The sequence below is a fragment of the Benincasa hispida genome, chromosome 10 (genome assembly GCF_027475165.1).
Source record: "Benincasa hispida cultivar pf3 chromosome 10, pf3_genome.v1.1, whole genome shotgun sequence".
In the NCBI taxonomy this organism is placed as follows: Eukaryota; Viridiplantae; Streptophyta; class Magnoliopsida; order Cucurbitales; family Cucurbitaceae; genus Benincasa; species Benincasa hispida.
In genome coordinates this window covers 49,312,082-49,334,684 of record NC_143487.1, presented here as the reverse complement: position 1 = coordinate 49,334,684, position 22,603 = coordinate 49,312,082, and the positions used below count along the sequence as shown (strand labels likewise).

Below are 22,603 nucleotides of genomic sequence, written 5' to 3'. Positions count from 1 at the left end.
TTTATTTTTATTTTTATTTTTTTCCTTACATTAATATGTCAATTTGACATTAGTATTTATGGAGGAAATCAACTTGACCTACCCAGTACCCACTCGCTTATCGTGATTTCTTCATTAAATTTCTAACGTTTACTAAGAGAAACTATTTGACTGGAAAAACTTAAACAATAAGTAATAAAATTAAAGTTTCTTATAAATTAAGAAGGAAATTGATTATAAAAATTTAGAAAAAAAATTACCCTTTTGATTCTCAAATTTTGAAAAATATAAATATTTGTTATACATGAATTTTAAAAATATATCTTTTTAGTCTTCAAATTTATAAAAATAAACTCATTTAGTCTTTGAGTTTTCAAAATATACCTTTTTAGTCTCAAGATTTTTAAATTTTGATTTAAAAAGTCTCTCAAATAACTTTATACAAAATATCCTCTCTCAAACTATTATTACTATAAATATCATATAGTTATTTTAAAAAACCAAATAAAAATACTTCAATGACCTTTTACATCTATTTTTATAAATTAAATGATTAAAAAGATACATTTTGAAAACTCATGGGCCAAATAGACTTATTTTTATAAACTTTGAGACTAAAAACGTACATTTTTAAAATTCGAGGACCAAACACATAAATTTTAAAATTTGAAGACTAATAAAAGTAACTTCAGAGTTAAAAACAAAGTATTCAAAGGAAAAAAACACAATTTTTTTAAAATAAAAAAAAAAATATATATGACTTGAAAGGGGATCTAATCAATTACCAAACACATTGAGTGGGTAAAATTGGTTGAAGAGTAGGTATTTTCAATTTCAATTTTTTTCTTTTAAGAGATTATTTTTCAATTAATAATCATACATAGATTGACCTCTTCTGTTTGACGCCTTTTATTAGCATTAAATTATTGCACTATTTATTTCTAATATCAATCCCTACATTTTATTTATTTTAAAACTACTTGCTTTTGGATTTTACCTACCATTCATCAAGGAGAGAGATGATTAGGGCAAATTTTAATTTTTTAGAAAAATAAAATTTGTGGAAAAAAAGGACGCAAATTTTGGAAGACAAAAACATGTGATTTGTGGAGTGGAGTGTATTTTAAATAAAATAATGCCTTTGGATGCTTCCCATTTTTCAAATGTGCATTTCAAATTTTAAATATTTGATTTTTAAACTAATATATAATATTTAATTAGCATAGAACTAAAAGATTTTTGTTTGAAATTCAATATTTAACCTATATCATTAAAAATTTCGAACTTTTTAGTTAATAAAATAGTCACGTAGTAAATGTAATGTATATCATAGTTATTAAAATACGCTTCGATTAATATAAGAAACATTTAATTTTTCTTATGTATCGACTTAATTGATATCCTATTACAATATTTAATACATGATAATAATAATAAACGTCTTAAGGTTTATATCATCTTCTAACTTTAATCGGAGACAATTTGTTCTTAAGAGACAACTCAATTAATAACTCTTTTAAAGTATTATTGTCAGACACTTAAAAATTAGTTTATATGTTATGAATAAAATAAAAAATCGATTAGGCTAAAGTCAATTTGAGTGTTTAGTTCGTTGAATTTGGAAAGAAAAAAAAAGGTGTACCTTATAATTTAGGGGATGGACTAAGGTTTAATTGATTTTTTTAAGGCCTAAGGTTTTATTGATTGAGATACTCATGTGATGTTCTATGGTGTCATTGGTCCACTAGTTCTCAATAAGCATAGTATCTAAATATTCAATTTACAATAGACTTGGTCAACTAGGAGATTTTGTTAGTGTCAACATCACACTTTAGAATTGAATATTCCAAGAACAACAAATAAAATTGCCAATGTTTTTAGATGGATTTTGATTTTCTAAAATTATAATTTTAAATTTTGAGAGGATAAAATTATTAAATATAAAAGTTAGGCTTGATTAAGATATTTGTATAGGATGGTAATAATTCACTAGACCACCATTGTGATTTTAAAAAAGGCAAAAGAAAAGGAAGTTGTGGTGAAGCATGATAAAATGTTGAAAGCAAGATAATAATAGTCATAATAAAAGAAATAAATAAAGAAAAACATTTTTGGTGTTCAAATTGTGTATTTATTTTTTATTTCATCCCTATATTTTAAATTATTATATTTTTATCTCTATATTTTAAGTTTATTATCTATCTAATCCCTATATTTCACGAACATTACATCTTTGCCCTTAAAATCTTAGTTATGTCTTCATTCGGTATCTAGATTTCGAGATATACCATTTTAACTATAATCTTCTATTACATACTTGCTTTTAATTATTGATGTTAATATATGTTAATAAATTCAAATTTTCGAATTAATTTTAACTATTTTTTTTTATCACGGTTAAAATTAACTATAAATTATTATATTATGATTACTTTAAATTAACTAACTAAAAGTTAATGTCGAATATCAAAATGAGCATCAATAAAAACTAAAAAAAGGTAAAATTGTAAAATACTCATCTATAAACCAAATGAAATGAAATGAATTAAAAATTAAGGTTAAAAATGTAACATTCCTAAATTTATAGACTAAATAATAACTAACCTAAAAATCAAAATAAAATAATTACATTTTACAATCTGGAAATTAAATGAAGCCTAAATGATGATTAAACTCAAAAATAAAAAAAATGGGTGACTATTTCCTTTTTTTTTTAGTTTTTGAAAATTAAACATATTTTCTCTTCATTTCTTATCATGATTTGTATTTTTATTAAGTACAATGTTGAATTCTTAGTCAAATCTCAAAAATAAAAATAACATTTAAAAGCTACTTTTCTAGTTTTCAAATTTTGGTTTATTTTTTTAAAATTATTGATAAAAAATACATAATAAGTGAAATTTTTTTAAAGTATAAGTAATATTTATAGACTTTATTTTTAAAAATAAAAAATTAAAAAATTAAATGTTTACAAAATAAGACCAAAATAATTGCATTTTAAAATCTGAAAAATAAATGAAGACTACATTCGAAACTTTGGAACCAAAATAATATTTAAAAATAATAATAACTAAAGAAGGAGATAAAGCTGGGGATTGTAGACAAAGAAAATATCTTGCTTTCGTCAAAGATGGCCGAACATTGGTTTTGCCAAAAATAATAATAAAAAAATCCACTACGCGTCATTTTTTTTAATCGAAAAATTTATATTTCAATTAAATAATAAAAAAATCAATTTCTTTAATAAGAAAGAAAAAAAAAGAGAGAAAAAGATGGAAACCAAAACTACAACTTATGGTTAATTATTAATCTCACCATCTATTTCAACTTCAAAGTCTAATTCTAAGTGATTCTCAAAAAATGAAAAAAAAAGAAAAAAAAAAAGAACAAGTTTATTTTTAAATGAGTTGGATGAATATCTGATTTTGAAGGAGTCTTTTTAAATATAAAAAATATATAAAAAATTTCAAAAGTGTTTTTTATTTTTTTTCTGCAAAATGTATTTTTTTTTTTTAGAATTTTCATATTTATATGAGTTTTCCTAATTTATTTTGAATAAGATTAAAGATATGAAGATAATGGGTCCACTCCAACCAATAACTTTGATTAATTTTTAGATTCTAAGTCTTTTTACCGCATTATTCGATATCAATTTGAGTATAGTTCAACGAATAAATATCGACTATAACTATATCCATAGTTTGATTCCACTGTCGTATTGAATTTAAAAAATAAAAAATAAAACTAAAAATGTTAAAATATCATGTGGTCCTTGTATTTTAAAATTTGTTCGATTTTAGTCAATATACTTTCAATAAATTTTAATTTAGTATCTCAAAGATATAATTTATTGAAATTAATTAAAGAACAATAAGAAATTTCACGCGGTATAATAAATATGTAAATACATTTTCAAATTATATAATAAAATGTTAATAAACAATAAAAGTTATTTTTTTAAAAAAATAAATAATAAAATTAGTAACATGGATTAAATTTAAGATTAATTGAAAGCATATGGACTAAATTTGAATATTTACAAGTATAGGAATTAAAATTGACCATATGAATCAAAATGATATTTTAACCAAATAAAATACTCAAAACTCCTAATTAGGATATTTTTTTTTTTCTTTTTGGAGAAAAATAAGATGGCTTTGAACAATATGACATGCTCATTAATATGATGTGAAATATAACCAAAGGATGAATGAATATGTTATGTCAATATTTAATTATTTTTCTTGAATGGGTCAATATTTTGTTGATATTGATATTAGGATGAAACTAAAAATAATTATCATCCAAAGTCTTGAAAACTAAATATACTTATTGTGCTCATAATTAATATACTCAATTTACAATTGAAAGAAAACTGTTTTGTTATAATAAATAGTATTTCTTATAATTAATAAGTGGTATGATTTTGTCCATTTATCATCAAAACTCACCTAAATTTGCCGTTTCATGTTTCATATCTAAAAAATGCTATTCTCATTAAATGTAATAAATATTCAAATGCAAATTAAGTTGGTTATATACAACTGATAAATTATTGAACTTAAATTTTTTTTAAAAAAAAAATAATCTAAAAGATTGTTTTGCTATTAGACATCAAGTTCAAAATTTTGAAATTTATTTATAAAAAAATTGAAAATTTAAAGATCAAATTTCTACTTATTATAATAGATTGATCTTATAATTTAATCGATTAAGTTAGTTAAACCTAAAGTTGAAATAAATATTCTATATAAATATACGAAGGAAAAAAAATTGAAACTTAAATAACATTGAGATTTTGTTCCTTAAAAAGAAAAGTATGAATTATCTGCATGAAATGTTATTTTTAAATGATTTACTGAAAAAATTGTTGTTCAATCCTGATCTCACTTCAAAATAATAAGCATAATAATAATATAATCACAACTATACATAATATTGAAAAAATAATAATATCAAATACTTAGTTATTAAATTTGAACTATTAAAAAAATACAAAATATAGAATAAATGTAATTATTTAAATTGGTAAAACTGCTGAAAATATTTTTAAGTATAACAGTACGTCACTATCTATCCGCGATAGACATCTATCGCGGTCTATCACGGATATTACTGAAATTTTGCATATTTATAAATAAGTTGGTTCATTTTCTTTTATTTGAAAACAACAGTATAGGCCCCATTTGATAACCATTTTGTTTTTTGTTTTTATTTTTTTTAAATTAAGTCTATAGATACTATTTTTACCTCCAAATTTATTTATTTTTTTATTTACTATTCACTGATAGTTTAAAAAACCAAGCTCAATTTTGAAAACTAAAAAAAGTAGCTTTCAAAAAGTTGTTTTTGTTCTTAGAATTTGGCTAGGAATTCAACCATTATACTCAAGAAAGATGCAAATCATGGTAAGACATACATATGAAATAGGTTTAATTTTAAAAAACAAAAACAAAAAACCAAATAGTTATCAAACGACTTATAAGTTACTTACTTAGATAGATTTTTAAATAAATAAAAAATAATATTTTTATGTTTAGGTTGAAAATAAATTAATTCCATTAAAAGAAAAATAATGGAAAAAAAAAAACACAAGTACAGTGTTATAGATATTTATAAGTGGAATTATAAATATAATAATCTTTTAAACTATTCTTAGTAAATTTACAATAAAAACGTTACTGTTGCAAAATGCGTGCTATAAATTCTTATGCTAGAGATTTAAATATTCCACTTTTGATGGAAAAGAATCATTGTATTTGTGGACAGTTTATATATAAATACAAAATTTATGACCGTACATATATTATTGATTATATAGCTGTGAAATGAAAATAAGGTTTGAAATATTGATATCTCACTTCTATACTAAAAAAATGTTGATTAAAATATAAATAAAATGTCAAAGACTACAGATATTTATAGAAAATTTATAAAAAACAAAAAATTCAAATAAATTATTTAAATTAATAAATAGATATTTCATACTTTTTAACACAAGTTTAAAATGTATATAATTTACGTTATATTCATATCACTAACATTTTGTTACTTATTTTTTAAGTTTCATGGTTTTTTACCACGTAAATAAAATGTCGATTACTTATTACGTGAATGTCGAACTCACGTAAATGTAAAAATATTGATACAAATATTGACATGTCGATAAAATTCTAATACTAGTGTTCCTACCTTCTTTACAACGTATAAAATCTAAAACAATAAATTATAACAAATATCCTTAAAAATCCCTTTATAAACGTTTCAAAAAATATCATTATAATATTAATTGTAATGTAAATCTTTTAAAATTTCAAACAAAAATCCATAATCCGGTAATATATCACAAAAGATCTAAATTTTCATTAAATATAGATCACTGTCATACAATTTCATCTCTCAAAATTATTATAGTGATACTTTTGAAAGTCTTATTTGGGGAAAAATTCACAAAATGACCCGAAACCCAAAATCTTTTTTACTAATGACCTCTTCCTAAAAACTTTTCTACTACGGACCTTTTTCCCCATGCAAAATTTCAAAGTTACCCCCAGTTTTTAAAAAGCTTTCAGACTGTTTGGTGAACGTGTGTCTCTACGAATACTTTAAGCGAGCATTTAGATATTACTAAGCGATCGGATAGAGATTACTAAGCGATCGTTTAGCTAACTATTACGTGATCGTTTAAATATCCATTATGCGATCATTTGGCTAATTGTTACACGATCGTTTACTTTTTGTTATACAATCGTTGAGATATCTATTATGCGATCGTTCAGATATTTGTTATGCGATCGTATAGTTTTTGTTAAACGATTGTTTAAGTTTTGTTATGCGATCGTTTAGAGAATACTAAGCGATCATTTAGCTAACTGTTACGCGATTGTTTAGATATCCATTATGCGATCGTTTGGCTAACTGTTATGCGATCATTTACTTTTTGTTATACGATCGTTGAGATATCTATTATGCGATCATTTAGATATATGTTATGTGATCGTATAGTTTTTGTTAAACGATCGCTTAGCTTTTGTTATGCGATCGTCTAGATAATACTAAGTGATCGTTTAGCTAAATGTTACGCGATCGTTTAGATATCCATTGTGTGATCGTTTGGCTAACTATTATATTATCGTTTAGTTTTTGTAATACGATCGTTGATTTATCCGTTATGCGATCGTTTAGGTTTTGTTATGTGATCTTTTAGATTTTGTTATGTGATCGTTTATATTTTGTTATGCGATCGTTTAGATAAATTTGTAGAATACAATTGGTGTTGTACATTTAACTAAACAAATAAATAACTAAGCGATCGTTTAGATAAATTTGTGCTAAAATTACATATTGTATGGTATAATTGGTACTAAAATCACATATTGTATAGTATAAATTTGTACAATATAATCAGTGCTAAAGTTACATATTGTATCGTATAATTGGTGTTAAAATTACATATCGTTTAGTCTAAATGGGCCAGTGTCAGGTGTTATCAATGTTTGTCTACACATTTTCTTGTTATGTCCTCTTTGACCACATCGTGTGTACCTGTGTATTTGTCGTGGCTCCTCTCCAATTGAAGGTATCCTGACGGTTTGACGTCGACCTACACTTACTACCTTTTGTGGTGGTAGAATTGGTTCAAAATCTCCAACATCTCCAACCTATTCTTGATTGTGTCCGATTGGGAAGATTGGTTCGCCGTAAGCAGCAAGCACACATTCAACTGTAAACCATTTTGCACATAATGTTTGATGGAGCTTAGCCCAATACATTTGAAAGTCGGACATTCTATATGCTTTCGCCGGTAGGTAGTGATAAATGAGTGTAACGTTTACTGAAGAAAATAACAAAATTTTCCATTCGTTTTTCTGCATTTTCTTCTTCAGCTTCAAGTTCCACTATTTGGTGGTTAATTGTATATTTTCTCTTTCATATTTGTTATGTTGGACCATTGATACTTTGTCATGTGGCTTTTTATATGTTAATAAATAGTGCTACACGACGAGTGATACCAGTCGTGAAGACCGATCGTCTTAATCCATTTTCTCTATCGTTTATTCTCTTTACCTATCGTATAACAAATTTCTTCTATCGTCTACATCTTATCGTGTACTCTCCATCGTGTACACTTTCAACCCAATCGTCTACATCCTATCATGTACTTTCTATCGTCTACACGCTCAACCCAATCGTGCAGTCTCCTACCCCATCGTTTACACTCTCACCTCTATCGCGTAGACACTTATCCTATCGTTTACCTTTTTCCCAACGATTGTCTAGCCTTTTCTCAACGATCATTTAGCCTTCACCTCTCAACGATCGTTTAGCCTTCCTCTCTTCCTATCTCTTACAGGTAGAAGCGTGGGATTATGTCCTTATTCTTAAATTTTTCCACCAAATTGTTCCGAATATGGTATATACACAACACATGAAATGCATAAGGAAATATCCTTGCAAGAGCCTTTGCAATTGAGATGTGACGATATGATATAATCACTAGATTGGAAACGTCTCCTATCGAAGCCTTCAAATGAGTCATGAACCAAGTCTATGATGCATCATTCTCACCATCTACAATACTGAAGGCGATAAGATATATGTTGTTATTTCTATCGATACACGTTGCTATTACACAACATACCTTTGTATCTCTCATGCAAATAGGTCCCATCAATAATGATTACTGGACGGATGCAGTTTAGAAACCTCTAATACACGCCCAAGTGTTATGAAGACGTACTTAAAGTATTGTTCATCCTCTACTTCAACCTCAAATATGGTACCTGGATTTGTAAGCTTAAGTGTCTCGCCATATGCCCTAACAACAACATATGAACCTTCTGACGACCCTCATGCATATACCAATCCGTACTCTCTAGCGCGATAAGCCCGTCTGTAGGTAATGTTCACTCCACATTATTGTCGAACTTTTTTACACGGTAGTCAAAGTTCTTTCTTGTATAAATTATGCGACCGTGTATAAATTACTACACTATCGTTTATAATTTACTATACGATCGTATTGTAATTTATGAACGATCGTGTAGTAATTTATACACGATCGCATAGTAATGTATAAACAACTGCATAGGAATGTATAAACGACTGCATAGGAATGTATAAACGATCGCATAGTAATGTATAAACGATCGTCCAGTAATTTAATGCTAAACGACACTTATTATGAAAGCGATATGGGAGAAGAAATAATACATTGAATGAAGGGTCGAAGAAACCGTTGAAGGAAGAAAAAATGTGGACTGAATCCAACAATGAAAGCGATCAACGAAGATGTTGGGTTGAAACTCTGAGAGAAAGCTACAAGAGAACAATGAGAGGATTTCGTGGGGAGTTCGACGACAACAAGTGAATAATGAGAGTGACGTTTCATTGTCTTCAGAATATTAGTTGGAAAAAAATGTTTTGGTGAATGTTGGTGGTGTATTGAATGCACATTGAATAAAGGGTTGAAGAAACCGTTGAAGGAAGAAGAAATGTGGTGTAATATGAAGACTCAAGAAAACTGGGGGTAATTTTGAAACTTCGCAGGGGGAAAAAATAATGGTAGAAAAGTTTTTAAGAAGAGGTAATTGGTAGAAAAATTTGTGAGTTTTGGGTCATTTTGTGAAATTTTTCCTTATTTGACAAATGACGAAAATGAAAGTGTTTTTTTTTTTTTAAAAAAAAAAATAATAATTTAACCAATCTAAAATGAATTAAAAAGAAAAACTTTTGTTATCTCAAAAGGAGGAGAAACAAAGAGTCAATTATGCAACGCGCTCACGGTGCCTGCCAACGCGAGTTTCCATAATCTTCTGCCACCCAATCACCAATAAACAACAATACAAAGCCAATCACCTCGTGCATTTCACGTGCTTTAGAATTGACCGTTTGATTTAAAAAGCCATCCATCGCACGGTGAATAAGTGACACACGCGCTAGATTTGAGGTGGGGATTAGAAGAGTTGCACAAAGTCCGCCAGAAAGGCATGCGAATAAAAGTAAAAAAGGAAAAAAAATAAAAAGAAAAAAAGGCAATCTAGAATCGTAATTAACGCGGGGAAAAAAAGGCCAAAAAAAAGCCGAAAATTCCATTGTCGTAAATAATAGAAATTTCAACGCACAAAATTGGAAATTTATTCGACAATAGTGAGAACGGACAGAACAACAAAATAACAATTATCAATGGAAAACCTTTTGTTTTCCCCGTTGCTTCCCCTTTCTCTCTCTACTTTTACTTTTCTTTTTTCTTTTTTTTTTTTTTTTTACTTTTTACTTTTCACTTTTCACTTTTCACTATCACACTCTCTTCATCTCAATATCCAATCTCGACCCTCCATCTCCATCTCTCTTATCTGTGGGTCCCACCTTTTTGGACTTTCAATTTACTACCATTGTATTTGAATATACCATGTTCCATAGATAAATTAGTTGACAGTTATCTAAAATGGAGTGTGTGGTTTATATTAAAAAAAAAAAAAAAAAAAATGTTAAGGCCTTGTTTTGTATCCATTTTGTTTTATTTTTATTTTTGAAAATAGTAAAAATTAAGTCTATTTTCTCTCAATTTCTTACAATGATGTCCACATTTCTAAGTACAATAGTTGAATTATCAATAAAATTTAAAAAATAAGAGCAAGTTTTTAAAAACTACTTTTTTAGTTTTTAAATATTGGCTTTGACTTTTAAACCATCGGTAAAAACAGTATATAAGAAATGAGAAATTTGGGAGTGGAAGTAGTATCTATAGGGTTAATTTTCAAAAATAAAAACAAAAAACCAAATGGTTACCAAACAGAAATCTATTTATCCATTTGAGTTCAACTATGTGTAGGAGTGAAAAATTAAATACTTAGTATTTATCAATGAAATAGGTCTTGATCAATTGACCTACTACGCATTAACATTTAAATCACAATTCTTTTTCCAGTAAATTTAAATTACGAATTTAATCGTAAAACTTTTGAGGGTTATGTTGTCTTTTTGTTGACAATATGTAAGTTAAGGGGATCGTATTTGTAATCTCGAAGTTAATAGTAAGATAATGCTTTATAAATCCCAAAACTTTCAATTTCATGTTTAATAAAACACCATATTTTAAAGTTTAAGTCTAACAAGTCTCAAGTTAACATAATTGTTTAAAATTCACAGATATGTTGAATACAAATTCAACTTCGTTTTTAATAGATCATTGACCTCGTAACTTTAACTTCGATAGTCAACTAATAAATTCAACTAATTATTATTTCTTTTACGAAAATACCAACCAAATTGCTCACTCTCCTAGTTTAAATCTCGATTAAGGTCATTCCATTTTAAGAGTCTAAGACCTCGTGCTAATTTTTAGACCCACAGCCATGGGAGGAGGGGAGACCTTAAATTTTAATTCCAAAACGTTTTTCATTTTCTTTTTCCTTTTTTGTTAAATTGAGTTGAGTGGATATGGAAGTGAGTGCAAATTTAAAATAAAAATTGAAAAAGAAAAAAATAAAACAAAATAATAATAATAAAGATTAAAGAGTCATAGTCGTGGTTGGGTGGAAGAAGACTAGCCGGCTAAGCCTGCTGTCCATTAAGGCTAAGAAAAGTCAGCCCCACCAAATGATAAAACCAAGTGTCAAAAGAAAAATCAAATTCAAAATTATTATTATTAATTTTAATTTTAATTTTATATATAAATTTCAAAAGGGGTTAATTTATCCTTTCAAACTTTGGAATCTGCAACTGCCCTCTGACCCATCTTTCTATTTCTCCCTGCAATTATTTTTTTTCTTCCTATCTCAAACAGGTAATAATTATTACTTCAAACAACAAAGAACAGAATTAAATTTTTTATGGATTTTTCATTTTATGAATTTTGTTTTGAAAATCATTTGTTTTGGTGGTTTGGATGTAGAAGAAATGGAATTTCTGGAAGCTAAAGCTTTGAAATCAAGTTTCCATTGGGAATTAGCTATGAAATCTGCTCAACAAGATGCTTTGGTGGAGGAAGTTTGGTGTTTGAACGGAGCTAATCTCGTCGCCGGCGAGGATTTTGTTGAAGTCGACGAGTTTTTGAACTTCTCTAATGGCGATTTAGAACATGGGTCCGCTTTGAGAGTTCAAGAAGATGATGAGTATGAAGAGTTTGAGAAGAATCGGTACTCTGTTTCGTTGAATTCGAACCAGTCCGGTGGGTTTCCGGTCGTCGGAGAGGAGGATTCCAAGTCGTCGCTTCTTGCCGTTGAACTTGCTATTCCGGTAAATTTAATTTATGGGTTTTGTATGTTTTGGGTTTAATTGTTTGAAGATTTCAAAATTGAAAATTAAAATCGAAAATCCCACTTCTCAGGGCGATTCTCTGGCGGACCTTGAATGGGTTTCTCAATTCGTCGACGATTCTTGCTCTGAATTTTCCTGTGCCGCCGTGGCTTTCAACCGCTCCGAACCGGAAAAGAAACTCGCCGGAACTGTAATTTCGTGTTTGCCGACGTTTTTTCCGGTCAGACCGAGGACGAAAAGGTCAAGACAGTCTCGTCAAGCGAAATCCACAGGTTCTTCTCTCAACCAATCGCCATCGTCGTCGTCCTCGTCGACCTCCTCCGGCGTTTCCTCCGCCGCACCTTGGTTTATCTTCTCCGACGCCGGTGAGAACGTGGACTCTTTGAACGTCTCCAGCGAGCCTCCGAAGAAGCAGAGGAAAAAGTCATCGTCGCCGTCGCCAGCGGCTCTTCAACCAACCGGTCAGATTCCGCGGCGGTGCAGCCATTGTCTGGTTCAGAAGACCCCACAGTGGCGGACGGGTCCAAACGGAGCCAAAACACTCTGCAACGCTTGTGGGGTCCGGTATAAATCCGGTCGGCTCTTCCCCGAGTATAGACCGGCGTTAAGTCCCACTTTTTGCAGCGGCGTTCACTCGAACAGTCATCGGAAAGTACTTGAAATGAGGAAGACGAAGGAGGTTCCAGAACCGGCGACCGAGCTGTCCCAAATGGTCCCAAGTTACTAAAGCAATCGAACCGGGTTCAGATGGACCGGGAAATGGCGAAATGACCAAAAAGGGCAGATTTTTGTTGTGACGCTAAAAGGGAATCCATTTGTACTTGTAGGGTTAGGCGAGGAATTAGACTTAGAGCATTAATTTTAGTGTAGTATTTTTTGTGAAATTAATTTGATTAATTTAGATTTATGTTAATTTAGGTTAGATTAAATATGTTTAGGTAGGAAAAGATGAAGATTTTTGTATTTTTGTATTACTTTAGCTAGTTTACGAATATAAAATACTATTTTTGTTCTCCAAGGAGTTAGTCGTGTTTACTTGTTCTATTTCTTATAAAATTTAGGTTGGAATCTTGATCTCGTATTGTTTTTTCAAAAAAGGAAGGGGGAAAAGTGGGGTGAAGGGACATTATTGACGCTTTTAATTTGTTGTTGAGACATTATGGAAGGGATTGTAGAGAGCGATAAAGGTGAGTGTGGTATGAGTGGTTGAAATTATCTTTACTTTTAGGAGGGACCAAAGTGGTGGTTGATTCAACAAACATTAATGTTCACTTTCTTTGGTGTTGGTGATGTTGGTTTTCTAACACTGTTTCAATATCTCACTTTAATCATGCATCCAACTCAATTTACATACCCATGTTTCATTATTAATTAAAATGCCTTTATTCTATCTAATGTATAATGATCTACTTCACGTACTTAAAAGTTATAACCATTTAATTTCTATTGACATGAAGTATGTCTTAGCGATCAAAAGGTTTGTAGTTTGAGTTTTTCCAATGTATTAGAAGAAACTATAGCATAACAAAACTCTATCTAAATTAAATATCAATTTGTATTATGTAATTTGTTGGTCTAACAAGAGAGGTTCGGACAGGCTCAGGTGAATTGTTCGTGATCATGAAGGTCGAGCAATCTCGAGGGGTTGCAAGTTTATCAAGAAGAGTTGAGCGTTTGTATGTTGGAAGTTGAAGCTGTGTTGGAGGGGACTTATCGCAATTGAGCGAGAATGGTCTGGAACCAATTTGCTGATTCAAGTGGAATCTAATGCGTTGGAAGTGATTAATCTCTTCAATAGAAAGGATTCCTCGCTCGTAGAAATCGGGATACTCATTGAGAATACTATTTTCATTGGGAGCCTTGTTGATAGTTCTCTTTTCTATCACATCTCCAGAGAGGAAAACAAATTTTTGTTGTCTTTTCTGATTGTATCATCTCTCTCATTTGCAATGAGGAGGTGATGGAGTAGTTGGTTTTGTTGTTTCTTTTTATCTTATTAGTTTTTCTTTTTTAGGAAAAAAAAACTTAAATTAAATTAATTGATAAGTTATTATTTTAAATGGTAAAACTGCTGAAAATATTTTCAAGTATAGCAAAATATCATTGTTTATCAGAGATAGACCGCGATAGACATCTATCACTAACACTAATAAATGTCTATGATAAATGTCTATTGTTGTCTATCATTAATAGATAGCAACATTTTGCTATATTTATAAATAAGTTACTTGTTTTTTTTTATTTGAAAAATAATCCTTAATTGATTTACATAATTTTCACGATAAAGACTACATTATTGGATATTAAATATTTTAGTAATAAAATTGTTATATGATTGAAAATGCAAAAATTAAATCTTTGAACTAAAAGATTAATGGTTAAATGATTGCTTCTGCAAAAATTCAGAGGTTTATTTTAAAAAATGTGGTTTGATAGTTTGTTTCTTATTTTCCTTTTTCTAAGAGAAATGATTATTTATTATTTACTTTTGTTTAAAACATTACCTTTGCGCCATTCCTTGAAAAAAAAATTATTTGATAACTTATTCACTTTTTTTTCTTTTCAAAATTTAAAAATTCGAAAATCAAAGTAGATTTGAAAAAGAAACTGTTTGAAAAGAACAAAACAAGCTTTTTAAAATCTTTAATCTGTTACTTCTTGGCATTTCATATACTTCCCCTCACAACCACAGGTAGTAGATATCTTACTTTCAATTTTTTTCCCTCTCAAAATTTCTAAAAAGTTCAGGGACCAAACATTTAAAATTTTCTATCTCAAGGTTTTATAAATTGCAGTGAATACCACATATTAACATCTTTAATATCATAAAATGAATTGAGAAACTAATAAATATGCATTTTGAAACTCATCCTGAGATTCAAAGACCAAGGTTTGAGTCCTCTCCCAGCAAAAGCAATGGCTTTGCATCAGAACATAAACAATCATAAAAATTTAAATTCATTACATTCTTTATTACAGCCAAGTAAAGACGGCGTGCTACCTCAATGTCATCTCTACACAGTTTATAAGAAAGATCAGAATTTTATCAATATTTCACACGAACGAGCAATGGCGGGATTCTGCAACCTACTTACTGTAATAACCGATCTTTATTCTATCGATCCATGAACGTAGTACCTCATTTCGGTCGTCTTCGATAAGGGTATAAAATATCGTCGAAACTCTCTTTTACGTAGTTGCAAATTCTGTTCACATTCCTTGCTACACCTGATGCGACAAGGGCTGCATTTCGTTTAAACCTGCACATTAAGAGTATTTAAATTTCTTGTGAAATTGATGATGCTGATAAATTGAAAGCTATTTAGCAGCCAAAAGATAGAGTGCCAAAAAGTTCTTGCCTGTTTAGATACTCGTCTCCAGCCGGATACGATGGTTTATAGGTACGTGGCTGTGGAAAAGCAGGGCTATCTACTGAATATCAAGATCAAATTTGAAGATTAGTATCTGAGATTGGATTGAAGATTGTCAAAATCAGAGTTTATATAAAGATAAAATAATAGAAGAACGTAGAAAAGAATCAAGATGAGGATTCCCGCTACCGAGCAAAAAAATATTACTTGTGAAAACGGAAAGAGAAATGAAAGAATATACAAGAACAAGACCAAGCCCATAATTACAAAATGGTCATGTCTAGCAACTGATACTCACAATGAGGCATCAAACCTAGCCACCTCCCAAACGTCACCTGATATCTCAGATATTAGTAGTCGAACAAAAATGATATGGTAACCTGTAGTACCTTCAGTTTTATTATGAACATGAGCTTGGGAATGTTCAGCTGGTCTTTTGTCCAACAATACCTAAAACAAGCACATGTTTTGTCAAGATGTAAAATTGATAAAAAGAATATTCTTTGGGTGACAGAAATTTAACTGCATCTAAAATTTCAAATCTCTCATTTATAAGATTAAGAACTCAGCTTAAAATATTATTTTAATGTTACCTACCTTGCAGGTTCCAATCAATAAATTTTAAGCTTAGTCATAGAGAGCTAAGCAACATAATCCTAAACAGATGAGAGCTAATACTAAATATATTTTATGCCAAACATATCAACAAGAAGTAATGAAACGAAAGGATGTTGTTTTAATATTTTTTGCATCTCACAGAAAAATTTAGACATTTCAAACCTCTAAACCAACGCAGAAGGGGAGCTCAGCTTGCTTGTTCTGCACATCATTTGATGAATCTTTCTTTTCTAAGTAGACAGAGTAACCAACACAAGCATACTTGAAATCTGCAAGACTGCGTCCCTCTTTTGAAGCTTCCAACTCAGTTTCACCCACTATGTAGTTTGGTACTGCATATAAAAATCGATGATTACTATCTATCCTATGAAGTGTTAATGTTAGTTTACTTCATATCTGCACAGGAGTAAGGAAGCCCAGCTTGTTTGTTCAAGCTATCAATCTAAGAACTTCAATCGAAGAAAATTCTCAAATGTTTCAATTATAAGAAGTACTAACACCACGTTTCAATAGTCGATACAATCATGTCAGTAATTAAATAGATTCCAGAGCAATTCCTCTACAAAATTCTCTTCAATATATAGATAGATCTAGGATATTCAACTCATTGCAATCTCAAATGAATGACGTTCATGTCCGCTCAAACAGCTGCAAAAGCCACTAGAGAGATATTTATGATACAAAATCAACTAAATTCTGAACTTTTCTTTTTGGATGAGAAAGCTGGGTGTATATTATGAGAAAGAAGAGAAACAACCTAAGGGCATGGGCTGGGATCCCCTCCCAAGGAGGCTAATTGCAAAATCTTTTTGAATTGTTAGTGATCAAATTGGATAAAAAATTTTTTTTTGCCATGATCACAAATTAATTATATAAAAGATAATTACAAAATAAATTTTCAATATTGTGACACAACCCAGGGCCATATGCCAATCGTTGCTAGAAAAATACTCAAAAGTAGAGAACTTATCTTCAAACAATCTTTGGTTTCTTTCTAAAAGTCTCTGGGTTTTTTTTTTTTTTTTTTTTTTTAACAAGCAGTCCCAGACCATAGCTCTGACAGCAAATCCCCAATCCCCATAACACTTCAGCATGCCTTGTTAGCCCCCAGCCATTTAGAGCATTTTCATTTGTCTTACCAAATTGGATTGAAAATACATCTTAACTTAAGGGCAATGAATTAGATAACATTCGGTACGAAGAATCTGGTTGATCATACTGAGTATCTTGTACCAAACAATAGGCACGTTGCCAGTGGTAAAATCCACCTGGTCTTTTTCTACCTCAACAATCCATCCCGACCATCACTGAACACAGAACTATCATATCCAGACATGCTATGGACAGTGGGCACCACAAATGTTCTGGGTTTTACAATAGCATTTTTTAACTATTAGTGTCCAAACTAGTTTAAATGCATTATGCAACTTTGACTAATCCCTCATCATTTATTAATATCTTAGGGAAATGGTGACACACGTTTAGATGAAGTGAATTTTTTATGTTTGTGTGGTTAAATATCACATTTCTATGGCATTGCTACAGCATATGTCTGGAGGTGGCTTGAATTCTTCTGATTATCTGTTCCTCCTTTTCAAGAACCTTTTCTAGTTTCACTTCCAATAGCCTTTTCCCAAACACTTACCCATAAATTGTTTTTCACGAGTACTCCGACTTTCTCTCAAACTTCTAACTTCTAAGCGAACTAATGTAGCTCATTCTACACACTCTTTGTTCGCTAATAGGCTTGTCTTTTCTCGTGTGTTGATAGTACCAACACCAACCATGCTCATCCATTCTTCCACAAGTGTAGTTCAGGTTTCGCTTCAATCCCAAAAGATTCCTATTCCTTAGGAATTAGGATAATGTTTACAAAATTTTCTCTAGCGGATGTTCATCCAAAATCCACAGGTTTCCTCTTAATAACTTGATTCATAAAACACTTGCCCTCCTCTTTCACCTATCTAAATCTTCTCTACTGTCTGGATTCTGAGATTCCGAAATAGGGCTTCATTGATCCACTTGCTCTCCTCTTTCACCTATCTACATCAAAGATACTTGGTTATGGCAGCTTAACCCAAAAGACCTCTTCTCAGTGAGCCCCCTTTCCCAAGGCCTTGTTAAAAAGAAGAGGCAAAAAAAACCCTCTTCAAAGGTATTAGGAAGAGCAAATACCCAAGAAAAGATCAAGTTCTACTTTTAGGAACTAAACCACTCAAGCATAAACATCTGTGACAGGATTCAAAAATGGTTTCTCCTTGGTTTCTTGATTTTCCAGAGGTGGTGTTCCCTTTGCATGAAAGAATCAGAATCACAAAAACACACATTCCTCACTAGCACATATACTATCAATTTCTAAACTTTCATCCTCTTCACTTTCAAGTAGCTAGGAAATGGTGCTTGAGCTCCACATGGACACCAATAATATCCTTACTACAACTATGGGGGGTCATCTATTCACGATGTCGGAATGCCTTGAATCTGTTATTTGGTGCTTTCGAACGATCAAGTATGGTTGTTTTCGTATTTGTCCTATTTACGTCATTTACGATTTTGGTGATAGGATTTAGATGAGTGTGGTATATAAACTCTCTAACCCTAGATAGAGGCCATCTTGATCTCTAATTTGATATTTTTTTCTCTAATAATAAATGGCTCTCTTCCTCTATTAGTAAACATACCAATCACACTGTTCGTGAACCACATAAATCTTTGTGTCTGTCGATTCTTTATTGTTTAAATTCTTGTGTTTATCGTTGATTGTCTATTTCTTAACACATGAGATGAAAATAAATCCTTTAGCTTACATTTAAATCTTCCGAAATGTCCTCTTGTTTCATAGAACTAACTTATCAGAGAAAGTTAAGATAGACTTCAAACGCTATACACAACCGCCATAATCATAAAGAAAATACCAAACACAGATGAGTCGGTGACATGTGGATAAGAACACCAAGGTCCTTGAATTTCAAGAAGCGGCCATTGCAGAACCCAGATTAGGAGAGGTAAAACAACATACAATAATGCATAACAAAATGAAAAAGTAATCGACACCCAGATGATAAAAAAATGAAATTGAATACGATTCTGAACCAATTACCCACTAATCAAATTGAATCGGAAGATGCATGAAGGAAAGGAGAAATAGAAAAGAGAAATGGGAGGGGTACCTTGGTCGAGAGTTTTGGACAATCCAATGCAAGTGGGTGTCTTAGATTTGGATTTCTGAAGTGAAGAGTAATAAAGGCAGCCCTTACAAGACTTGCCTTTCGAATCTTTGGCCCCATTAGAGGTAAGATTAGGCGCTTGATTTTGAACTCCGTCTGATTCATCCATCTCCAAGTTCTTGAAGACTTTTTCTGGCTATGAACATCAATTCAATATAATACAACTACGGGCGCAGAGGGTTCGTCCCCAGACTCTCCCTCTCTCTCTCTCTCAAATACTAGGCTATAAAACTTGCAGGAATAACACTCTAATGGACAGTTTTTTTTTTTTTTTTTCCTCTTTCCTGAGTTCTTATGGTAATCGCAATGGATTTTTTAGGGTTAATAATTAATTGTATAAGAAAAATTTTAAAGAATGGCAAATATAGCCAAAGTAATAAGTGATAGATTCTATTATTAATAGTCGTATCCTTAGAGGTGTTTATGGGGCTGGACGAGGATGGCTTATCCGTCTCCATTCCTACTCCCATTTTATTCCTTGTCTCTGCAAAATTTTAAAGAATTCTCCTCCGAAGATCAGGTCCCTATGTAAATTTTTCTACCAATTAATTTAAATCATTATTACAAAAAAGTTTTAATTAAACAGTTAATTTCTCGTTGATCTTTTTTGTATGATATGATTAATTCCATGTAAACAATTAGAATGTAAACATAAATTAATCAAATTTTCTAGTAAAAGAAAATAATTACATATCAAATTATTCATGTATAATCTAAATTTAAAATTCAAACATATCCATTTCTTATACTAATTCAAACATATTCGTTATCTCGATCTTTAAACAATAAAACTTGAAATTTAAATATAATATTTATATAATAATATTAAATAATATAATATTCCCTTCTCCATTCTTTGTAGAGAATGTGGGTATCTCTATCTACCAAGGATAGACTTTGATAATTGAATCTAAATTTTGTTTCAGTAAATATTTTTATATGATTCTATATCTACTCGTACTTTGAATTTGATTATTATGTTCGCAACTATTTTTTTATCTTCTTATTTCAGTTTAACAATTTTGATAAATTTGAGGTTGAAATGCCATCTTATTCAATATTCTTTAGGTCTCATTATGTTTTAGTCATTCAAATTTAATATATGAAATTTTAATTATAATCCTTGTTATGAGTTTGTTAATGATTTTTTGTGCGTCCTTGTTATCAGTTAATGATTTTTTTTCGATATGTATTGTGTGCACGTGTGTGAGGATTTATTGAAAGTACGTTCGTTAAATTTGGACAATCGAAAGTGTGTGAATGGGCCAAATTGGAATGAAACTCATTATATTGAGACCAAAATAATATTTTAATCTAAATTAAATTAGGAGTCTTAGAGATGATAACTTTTATCTTATTAGGGCTATATTGTATTGGATTAACCGATGAGCTTTTTCTTTTAATTTATGATTTAGTATTTAATAAGTTCATGAACTCTCACATTTATACCTTTAAACTATATACATGAATAATACTAAATCACACGTTTAGTCATTCAACTTTCAATATATTTTGAACTTTAAAAATGGTCTAATGGATCTATGAAACCATAGTATTGTATTCAAACTTTCAGGAGATTCCTAAATGTTATTAATATATTACCAAACTTTCGAATTTTGTCCTTAAATTTTTAATTTTGTGTTTAATATGTCATTGACCTATTCAATGTTTTTTTTAATCCACTAATTTAATAGATGCAAAATTAAAAAATTAGGATGCATGCTATTGTGCATCAAGTTTAATTTGGAAATATTAAAATATATGGATCAAATATAAACAAAACTCAAAACTAAAGAATAAAAATGTAATATTTTGAAACATGATTACCAAATGCAACTAAACTCAAAATTTTAAAGGCAAAGTTATAGTATTTTAAAATTTAAATAACGAATGAAAACTAGACTTATTCAAATATTTTTTCCCTTTTAATTAACAATATTTTTAGTATTTGATGAAGAGGTTTTGACATAAAAAGCCTTAGAATAAGAGTTATATTATATTAATATCTTGAACGTTTCATTTTTTTTTTAAGCCTATTGGACTTCGTTGAAACTCTTCCACTTCCCCTTTCTTCCTTCTCCATCTCTTTTCTCCTTCTGGTGGTTTCACACCCCTCCACTGCCGCTGTTTTCCGTCCACCATGGTCCACAACAGCACGCCGATCATCCTCGTTCAATCGCCCATAGGAATTGGCCGCTCACCATTCGTCCTTGTTCATTAATCGTTTTCCGTCATCGTCGACTTCCACACACCACCGAGCATTGCCGAGGTAAGTCACTAGTTATTCTCTCTCCCATTCACAGTCTGCTCCCTCCATTCATGTCGCAACACCAAGATCCAACCACCTATACAGATTTGTGGCGGCCATAGCTGAAGAAGAATAAGAGATGAAGATTGAGGGTCATGTATTATAAACCCCATATAAATTTGGAGAGATGAACGTGGATTTTGTTCTTGCCACCTATATAGATTCGTCGCATCAAGATCGTGGATAACTTTTTTTTTTTTTTCCCAAATCCAAATATCTTAGTCAATATGCATCATCTTAGCTGATATATGTGAATGTATATACCTTTGCTTATTTAATATATATTGTGATTTATGTTGAACATTAAGTCAACGTGTGATTTATATACCAGGGGATAATCGATAAAGAAATTCGATTAAACAATATATACTTTTAATTTTGTATATTGTAATATATACTCTTAATTTTATATATGTTCCAAGGTATATCGACAATGTTCCAAAGTGTTGAGAATGTCCTAGAACTCGCAATTCATAAATTTTGTGTTAAACATTCTATTTATCAATAAAATATTATTGAGTATCTTATTCAATAAAGTTGTTGATTTTACATTCTATTATGAAAATCTAATAAACATATTCATGGCTATAGTATGAATACTTTAACTTTACGTGGTGACATAAACAGAATCAAGTTAATAATATATAACCTAAATGGTCTATAATTATATAGATGAAATTGGATATCTCATCCTGGTAACACTATTGGATGCGGCCCATTTTGTATATGTAATACAAATGATGTGATCCACAGATCATTCATGTAGAGACATGTGAGTGAGGGCATCCCATGCAATGAGTTTGCATAAAGACTAGACCATGAAATAGTCATTTTTCTTT

At 30.2% G+C, this 22,603-nt stretch overlaps 2 protein-coding genes across 5 annotated transcripts; one reads left to right on the top strand and one right to left on the bottom strand.

Moving 5' to 3' along the window:
- The first annotated feature begins 11,611 nt into the window (after window positions 1-11,611).
- Window positions 11,612-13,258, top strand: LOC120089470 (GATA transcription factor 5-like). Of its 2 annotated transcripts, none has more exons than XM_039046952.2 (3): window positions 11,612-11,767; window positions 11,876-12,219; window positions 12,311-13,258. In XM_039046952.2, exons 2-3 carry the CDS (start codon window positions 11,881-11,883, stop codon window positions 12,965-12,967), a joined length of 996 nt encoding a protein of 331 aa, XP_038902880.1. In that variant the 5' UTR covers window positions 11,612-11,767; window positions 11,876-11,880; the 3' UTR covers window positions 12,968-13,258. The 2 variants fall into 2 exon arrangements, with proteins under 2 accessions (XP_038902880.1, XP_038902881.1); XM_039046953.2 differs by having other exon boundaries at window positions 11,614-11,767; window positions 11,879-12,219.
- Window positions 13,259-15,075: 1,817 nt separating this feature from the next.
- LOC120087673 (altered inheritance of mitochondria protein) lies at window positions 15,076-19,822 on the bottom strand. Of its 3 annotated transcripts, none has more exons than XM_039044526.2 (5): window positions 19,400-19,822; window positions 16,392-16,561; window positions 16,001-16,061; window positions 15,600-15,672; window positions 15,076-15,500 (listed from the first exon to the last, which is right to left on the bottom strand). In XM_039044526.2, exons 1-5 carry the CDS (start codon window positions 19,563-19,565, stop codon window positions 15,380-15,382), a joined length of 591 nt encoding a protein of 196 aa, XP_038900454.1. In that variant the 5' UTR covers window positions 19,566-19,822; the 3' UTR covers window positions 15,076-15,379. The 3 variants fall into 3 exon arrangements, with proteins under 3 accessions (XP_038900454.1, XP_038900455.1, XP_038900457.1); XM_039044527.2 differs by having other exon boundaries at window positions 15,600-15,669; window positions 19,400-19,812; XM_039044529.2 differs by lacking the exons at window positions 15,076-15,500; window positions 15,600-15,672 and adding an exon at window positions 15,684-15,705 and having other exon boundaries at window positions 15,910-16,061; window positions 19,400-19,713.
- Between the last annotated feature and the right edge of the window lie 2,781 nt (window positions 19,823-22,603).

Bases quoted from the DNA above. Each gene is read 5' to 3' on its own strand.
- LOC120089470 (XM_039046952.2), top strand. From the start codon at position 11,881: ATGGAATTTCTGGAAGCTAAAGCTTTGAAATCAAGTTTCCATTGGGAA. The intron at 12,220-12,310 runs GTAAATTTAATT...CCCACTTCTCAG, and splicing joins CCGTTGAACTTGCTATTCCG to GGCGATTCTCTGGCGGACCT.
- LOC120087673 (XM_039044526.2), bottom strand. From the start codon at position 19,565: ATGGATGAATCAGACGGAGTTCAAAATCAAGCGCCTAATCTTACCTCT. The intron at 16,562-19,399 runs GTACCCCTCCCA...TTTTATATGCAG, and splicing joins GTCCAAAACTCTCGACCAAG to TACCAAACTACATAGTGGGT. The intron at 15,501-15,599 runs GCAAGAACTTTT...CTTAATGTGCAG, and splicing joins GGAGACGAGTATCTAAACAG to GTTTAAACGAAATGCAGCCC.